General features: G+C 32.1%; 1 protein-coding gene and 1 long non-coding RNA gene across 2 annotated transcripts in view; both read right to left on the reverse strand.

Annotated features, from left to right (window-relative positions):
• The window catches only part of LOC132749063 (sialomucin core protein 24-like), a 28,320-nt gene extending 22,960 nt beyond the window's left edge, over positions 1 to 5,360 (reverse strand). Inside the window, exon 1 of the mRNA XM_060738745.1 lies at positions 5,189 to 5,360. Within this exon, the coding sequence (XP_060594728.1) occupies positions 5,189 to 5,267 (79 nt within the window). The 5' untranslated portion in view covers positions 5,268 to 5,360. The remainder of the gene's footprint in view (positions 1 to 5,188) is intronic.
• Positions 1,440 to 4,076, reverse strand: LOC132749062 (uncharacterized). The gene is made up of 3 exons (XR_009628361.1): positions 3,486 to 4,076; positions 2,375 to 2,477; positions 1,440 to 2,105 (listed from the first exon to the last, which is right to left on the reverse strand). It is a non-coding gene; the product is annotated as an uncharacterized LOC132749062 (long non-coding RNA).
• Positions 5,361 to 8,646: the final 3,286 nt, after the last annotated feature.

Consider the following 8,646-nt stretch of genomic DNA (forward strand, 5'->3'; position numbering starts at 1 on the left):
GTAGAGCAGAAACGATTATTGCTTTATATGCAAACTGCATAACTAGTCAAGGGCCATAACTCCGAGTTAAAGGGTCTGACTGTTACAAAGCAAGGAAATGCTCATCTCCTCTTGATATTGATTCTTCCCAAAGTTTTGTTGAATTCCAGGCAGTTGTTGCAGAGAAATAGCGCACAAACAATTATTGCTCTATATGCATACTGCATAACTAATCAAGGGCCATAACTCTGAGTTTAAGGGTCTGACCGGAACAAGTTAACGATATGTGCATCTCCTCTTACATTGTTTTTTTCACCAAAATATTCGGCAAGATTCGGCCCCATTCCCCCCTCAAAATAGTATGTTTTTTTCCCCTCTCAAAGCCGAAATTTCTCCCTCATATGGCAGCCAAAATTTGCCTGCAATGGATACTATTTTTTCCGCATATAACTGCCGAAAAATGTTTTATATTAAGCCTGTAAGACTTACTGTTAAGCAGAGTTGTTAACAAATTGTTCCCGGGTATGTAAGGGGAGCTACTCCTGGCGTCCCAACAAGTTTAACATGCGACTCTTTAAATTCTGCTGTCAATTATTGAATATTTTAGATCCGTATATTAAGAAAAAGCGACGTATTTTAAATTTGTGTTGCAAGAGTTGCTCCCCTTTTCTACTCACTGGAAAGAAAACAATGTCAAACAAAAGTAAATCTTACAGTGGTAAGTGATGTATTGAAATATGCATTGGATTCGTTTTTGTTTCTTCATTTGTGAAGAAATAAAATTCCCCCTCCTTTTGCATTTTTCCCCCTCCAAACGGCACCGACCCCCTTTTCCAAAAAGTGAAAAAAAACACTGTCTTAGTATTGAAGGTTCCCCATAAAGTTTTCATGAATTCCAGCCAGTAGTTGCAGAGAAGTAATGTGGAAACGATTATTGCTCAATATGCATACTGTTAAACTAATCAAAGGCGATAATTCTTGAGTTATAGGGTCTGACTGGAACAAGGCATTGGTATTAAAGGTTTCCATAAAGTTTTGTTGAATTCCAGCCAGTAGTTGCAGACAAGTTATGCGGAAACAGTGATTTTTTTTTCCGAATAAAGGCTGTTTCCCCTATACCAAAATAGGTATATTTTCCTCTAAAAATGCTATTATTTGCCCCTAAAATTCCCTGTGCACGTTCTTCACTTTAGTCTTAACAGTAGCTAACTTATATCAGCTAGAAGACAGACCCAGCAAACAAAAGACGTTGTACCAACGTTGTACTGACGTTAGACCCTGACGTTGGGTAAACGTTGGCAGAAGGTTGGATTTGAAAGTTTTTTAGACGTCAGAAACCGACGTCTATACAACGTCATAAAATGACCTTTATCCAACCTTTTCTGACCATAATCCACCCGTTTCTGACCATTATCTGACCATAATCCAACCTTTTCTGACCATTATTGGGACATAATCAAACCTTTTTCTGACCATAATCCAACCTTTTCTGACCATTATCTGACCATATGCCAACCTTATCTGACCAAATTTTCTAACCATGATTTAACCTCATTCAAAACTTTTGGAATATGATTTTTTTTTTCATTTTAAAGCTCTTTAATAGGGTTAAAAATAAGCATTCTTATGATTTTAGCAATTTATTTTATACTCGGAATCACAAGTACAAAACAAGAAATGTGGTACTATATATAACAAATGCAAGATTTACATAATATTTTTTAAAACTATTTAACTTGACGGTATGTACTTTAATAACGCTTCATGTATTAATTAAGCATGTTAAACAAAATCCTTCTTGAATATTAACACTGACATTTTATATAGCAAACATCCATGCATGTGTTTTTTCTTATATCACCACTGAACTGATCACTCTGAGTTTGGGATTTTTCAATCATCTATCCAACTCACTGATTGTATATTTGTCTTTGTATTTTATAACTGAATCTAGATCTGAATGTTAAATGGAACAATATTCTGAATATTTTGTTATAACTATAAATAGCAATGTTCATGTATCTTCATTAGTATTCTAGCTTCTTTCGTCCTCCTCCACTATGTCGATCTGGGGCATACTTTAAGCGTATCATTACCGTCTCCAACCTGAGATCTCATCACACTTTCTGAAATTAAAAAAATAAAATAATCAGTTACAAGTGCAAGAAATAAATCACTTTTACATATTATAATTAAACGAAATTCTAACAAAACTCTCCAACTACTTAAAAAGATACATGTACTTATTATTTTTAATTTAGTTTAAACCATGTAGTTTCGTGTACCTATACTGTATATATCTATTAATTTTGATAAAAATGGCTTCGTGAAGAATTTCATTATAAAATCAAGGGTAATAAGATCACTGTATTTTCTATAATATTTTGAAATATACCTGTCACAAAATCTTGGTAGGTTTTCATTTTTCTTTTCCTCTAAATATTTTCATCTTTCTCATGAACTTTTGACACATGTTGAATTATCATACTTTTCACAATCTGAAAGACGAAATATAATCGTTTTAGAATTTAACCATGTGGTGAAAGGATGTTTGTCTAATACAATAGGCAAAATCAAATTACTATTAATCTTAGTTAACTCATAAGCGCATGAAAAACTGATATAACAAATTAATTCTACTCCCGCAAAAATTGATATTGTTATTTTTTATATTCAAAGTACTTTGTACAAATGCTCATACAACATCAAAGAAATTCACATGTTACTGTCATTTTTATAGATATCATCTCTGCCCAGCATGATCTGGTCTGCTAAGTGTATATAGGACAGACTGGCTTAGTGTAAAAACGTTTTATGATACGAGCATACAACTTGTTGATAAGCAGGCTATTTAACAAACTATTACTTTTATTGATTTATAACTATGATAATGTGTTTTCTGATTGATAATATGTTGTTTGATTACATTAATAAAAAGATAGCTAGTCAAATACTATGTGCTTTCAGATATATCTTACAAAAGTCGTATCATTTACATGTATCAAATGCCATGAATCATTATCATAATATAAGAAACACATGGTATGCTTACAGTATGGGTAAAGTACTACAATTAACAACGAGTAGTTTAACAACTACACAGATATCAAAATCAAACTGCATCTGATACATGTGTAAATGACTGGCCCCTCATATAAGTGAAATTCATGTTGATAAGAAATAAGAGGAATTTTCATTTACCAGCATTTGAATAATAAGAGTCTTACGTACTGCATTTAACTTTTTATTGATTTCAATTGCTAGGATATTTCCTACCATTGAATTTATTTGGCATGGCGATATAGTGTGGGAAAAATGATCCGATTATACAGACTGTTCTATAGCAAATGATAAAGTGTTCTTACGTGGAAACAAAAATATTTATCTCGCGAAATCACGTGACATTAAGTTTTACCAGTCAAACATTTCAATGATCAAATAACCATCGAATCCATGCAAACATGCGGTAAATTAGCATTGAAAAACAATATATAATGTTTGCCTACCTTTTTCTTTTGTTTGGAATACACAACTTTGTCTGTCAACCCGTCGTTTTTTGTCCGCCAATACAATTGAATTTCAAATCCGATAAGTCGCAAATTCGAATTTACTAAATTATTTACCACTATAAAATGAAGCCCTCAAAAATGATAACAACTTCATTGTAAATTATATAAACACTTCTTAGACTAATTCGAGGAGATAAGATATTATTTAAACGAAAATAGAGCAAATATATTTCATACTGATCTGCAACTATCCGTTTACAGAGCGCCACCTATCGAATATCGTACGTTAGCCACCCACGTGATACTGTTGTTTTGATGGAGAAAATAAATATATAATGTTCCCTTTCTAAACTTAAACTTAAAATTCTCGCTGTTTATGCTTTCATTTATATATATATTGGTTTCATAAATTAAATTTACCTATTGTCAGATTACCGACCAAAACCCGACGTCGAGTCGACGTCAAAATGCAACGTCTGTTAGACGTCGGGGATTCAACGTCGATTTGACGTTGTATGAAGGTCACCGACGTCGCGACCAAAATTCAACGTTGATCCAACGTTGGGTCAACGTCGGGTGTTTGCTGGGGAAGGCTGTCCCTGTAGATAGCCTCTGCTATGTACCATGCATGTTAAATTGAATTGAAATTCTCAGTTGATAGAATTTGATTTTCCCTTTTCTGATTTATTGCTCCATATTTTCCCCTTCAGAAAGCCACAGGTTGTTTCGAAAATTGAAAAAAAAAAAAATCACTGGGAAACGATTATTGCTGTATATGCATACTGCATAACTAATCAAGGGCCATGACTCTAAGTTAAAGGGTCTGACCAGAACAAGGTGACAATTTGCGCATTTCCTCTTAATATTGAATTTTTCTATAATTTTTTTTTGAATTCCAGGCAGAAGCTGCAGAGCACTAGCATGGAAACGCAATTTGGATGGATGGATGGATGGATTGACTGAAGGAAGGACATACAACGCCATTGCCTAAAACAAAATCCCCCTTCCCTTCCATTGTTGTGGGATAACAGATTGAATTTCCAAATTAAAAAAGGGAACATTTCTTTTAATATTTTATCATACTGAGGTATCACGACTGAGTTCTGAAGTTGTTGTTTTTGTGTTTTTGTTGTTATTCTTTTAGGAGAATTTAAAATGTCATGCAGTCAATAAACTGAATGTGTTTCACTTGGTATAAATAAATGAGGAATCAAATTTGCTTCTTCTTGAAAACAATGATAAAACACACAAAACACATCAGAAGATGTTTAAAAACTGTAAAATTCTGTAATACAGTATGATCATAGAAAAGGTGTCCAATCTTCTTGGAATTATGACATCATGTAATCTTGCAATGACATCATCAAACTTTGTTTATTTTCAGTCAGAATAGCTCATATAGCAATAACTCCTGTTAATAACATTTAAATTGTGTAAAATGATGTAGTATACTGGTATACTGTTTCAAAAAACAAAGAATTTTTAAGTTCTGTCCAGAAACTTGTTCAGTAAAGATAATTTCAAATAAAGGACTTAACAACGGAGTTTAGAAAAATGTAAAAGCATATGCCAAAAAATCATCAATCATAAATTTATAACAATTTCTCGGCAAAAAACAAGTTAATATTACACAAACATTGGTATCGAATATTATTATTAATACTGTAAAGACAATGAAAGATTCTCTATTTAAAATGCACCTTCTGTAGCGTCTTCTGTTGAAACAATTCCACAGGAAAATGCACACAAACAAACAACCAGAACTAAGTTAGACAACATAATGTGATAATCAATACTTCAAGAATTTAACTGAAACGTCTGCTATATATCTGCGTCGCAACTGCTATATTTTTACCCGGAAGTAATTTGTAGTAAGTACGTTTTTCTGTCGGAAACCACTAAATGTTTTCCATCTCCTATGTTTCAACTTTTAGACACCGTTTTGGCCTGTAATAACACTCTGATAAGAATGATTTAGTTTTTACTATAAAGGCTTTTTGGTTTAAACAATATTCACTTTAAGGTTCAACTGTGTGTTTGGTTTCATCACTAATGTCATATGCTCGAGCTATAAAGCAACTACAGCTCCCTTTATTTATTCAAACCCCATTTGTACACATCTATTGTGTGCACTTTTGTGTTCGGTTGGTGTGAATGTTCAAAATGTTCCCTCTTGAATACTTCATATATCTGGGATTTCAAACTACATGTAATATAGCTCTGTCTAAAATGACATATTCAATCTGAGCTAATTTGTTATTTCTTGCATGAACATGTCAACTTTTTTTGATGATCAAGTGGGAGATTTTTCTTCAAAAAGAGGGAGATTTTAGAATTTGCAATAAACAAAGAAGAAAGTTCTGATATCAAAAAGAGGGAGATTTCTTAAATTTGTGAAAATATCCCTTATTTTAATAAAAGTCTTTGAAAATATACATGTAGCTGCAGGAAGTGGGAGTCTCCAGCTAAAAGTGGGAGAGTTCACATGTATGTGCGATTTCGATATTTGCGTTTGCGTATGGATTTCGAGACGTTTCGGCCCCAAGACGTATCGGCCCCAAATTACCCAAGACGTTTCGGCCCTTTACCAAATCGGCCCCAGAATAATTACTGTGTTTTAAACCGGTATATTAAAAACTCATAGTTATAATAATCATAAATGACAATTTTCATAAAGTGGAACGCCAATTTCCAAATACCTTGACTTTATATTACAACCATATATGAAAGAATTATGATACCTCTTATATATTTTACGTAAGATTAAATCTTAACCAAAACCATCAAAGTTTAGATACTTGTTGCATTTAATGTTAACTTCATTGTTTATAAATATCTCACAATGAATTTCATTGTTTATAAATATCTCACAATGAATAGCTACTCGTAATTACTTCCTTGATATTGAAAAATCTAACACATTTAATTATCAGGTAAGGAAAGTTAGTTGTTCATGCACGTGAAAATCGAAACATTCGGTCATGTAATTTTATAATGAAAAGAAAACAGAAGCCATATTATCTATAATTATTTTGTCACTGTCAACATTGTTTGATTTAACTAATTAATAAATTGATATGATTTATACTTTACACCGTCATTTAAAAAAATATCGATTCCTATAATAACATGTGTTACAACTATTTTAGTTTTTTTAAAAACATTACACTGATCTTTCTTTTGAATTGGTGTATAATCTGGTTAATCAATCATTAAATCAGTATATAATTATAGGTGTAATAGGTGCAATATATTAATTTTTGGGAAATCCTTTTTTAAATTTTTTAAAGAATTAAAGTGTCATAATTGTTTAATTGTAATTAAATTAATTGTTGTTAAACAATTAAGCAATGTACTATATAGTAGGGCCGAAACGTCTTGTGGAAAAGGGCCGAAACGTCCAGGGGCCGATTTTTCCACTGGGGCCGATTTGGTTTGGGGCCGAAACGTCCTGTTTGCGTATGTGCATGTGGTACGATTTTAAACGTTGCCGCTGAGGTTCCAAATTAAATGTCAGTCAACTGAATCTTAGACTTGAGTTGAATTAATACATAACGTGAAAATATCACGTGTTAACGTGAAAATATCACGTGTAATATATGAAATAACAAAATGTATGTTTAGCAATGTAATTTACCAATCACTTTGAATACGTTTGCTAAAATTGCTAAAAGACGTACAGTATCAAGGATGAATGAAACATGTAACACATATCCTTTCAAAAAATATATTTTTAAAACATCATGCAAATAAAAAAATAACAAATAAGATTGCAATGCATTATTTTTATCACAGACATTTGTACAAAAAAACAGTGGTAAAAATATTGGAATTTTCTAAAGGGTTTTAAATAATATAAGAAAATGCATTTTTGATTGCGATTATCCACCTATATTTACTGCAAAATACAAAGATAATAACTAAGGTGAACTAATGCTCAAATAGATAATGAAGAAAAAATTACTGTTTTTAATAGGAAGTACAAGAAAGATATAAATTTTACAGTACAAAAATTGGCAAATGAACAAATGAATTATTTCTCAATTTCAAAATTTGAAAACGTTTAAACTATGCACCGATAGACATGTGTCTTGGAAACAAAATCAAAATATAAGTCAGTGCAAAACAAGTTGAGGTGTCTGATATGACATAATTATATATGTCCTACTTCTGTACAATCGGGTTCAGCTGTCATTTGATTGATGCAATGTACACGGAAAAGTGTATACTATACACAGTTCTTTTTAATACAAATACAGCACGCTTATTTATTTAAACATATTGATATATAAATGTATTCTAGCTGAAGCTGTCATTGTTATAGCCATTGTTCTATTTACTATACAATATTTGTTGTTCTCGCTTAAAAACTGCGCACGCAGTCATACATTAACAGAGAAGAAAAACATGCATTGATGGATAAAATCAAATAAAACTACGCGATATTTGACGCTAACAGCGCTATTACGTGTATTGTAACCGACTTTAAATAAATATGAGCTTTTTTTGACATTGGTGCACGTTTTTAAATATCCGTGACTCGAGGTATCATATAAAAATAGCTTTATGTAATGCCGGTCCAGGTAGTTTCATTATCACAACATACCTATCGAATGACATCACACTAGCATGAGAAAAACATGACCAAACAAATGAATAACGAAACGCGAAATTAGCGAAGCTGACGTATAATTTCATGCAAAAGCTAATTATGCTCCTTTTTGTGCATTAACATCTGCAGAAGCCCTCAAACATATTAAATTCCTTGTCCTGTGGGCTCGGGCTTTAAATTCGTCATCGTGCTTCTACATATGTTAATGCACGAAAAAAATGTGCAATAACCCTCTACTACTACTGAATTTGAATTGAGGTTACTTTTAAAATTTGTAGAAATAAAAAAAAACTAAATGCGCCAAAACACGGCGAAAACAAATGTAAAATATAAAAAAGAGAATATCAAAATGTCCTAAATAGTGTCTGGAGAAATCATAGATGATGTTCTACTCAGCTTGTTGTAAAAGTAGCTGATTCAGTGAATGGGGTATGCCTGACGTGTTGCAAGTATTTTCTAAAACATTGGTAAGCTTATATGTCATGAGAACAACTTGCATCTGTCGGGTGTTACTGGTTATATTTCGAACAATATCTAAAGGTCCAA

The sequence above is a fragment of the Ruditapes philippinarum genome, unplaced genomic scaffold, assembly GCF_026571515.1.
Source record: "Ruditapes philippinarum isolate M1 unplaced genomic scaffold, ASM2657151v2 ctg5303_1_1_1_1, whole genome shotgun sequence".
In the NCBI taxonomy this organism is placed as follows: Eukaryota; Metazoa; Mollusca; class Bivalvia; order Venerida; family Veneridae; genus Ruditapes; species Ruditapes philippinarum.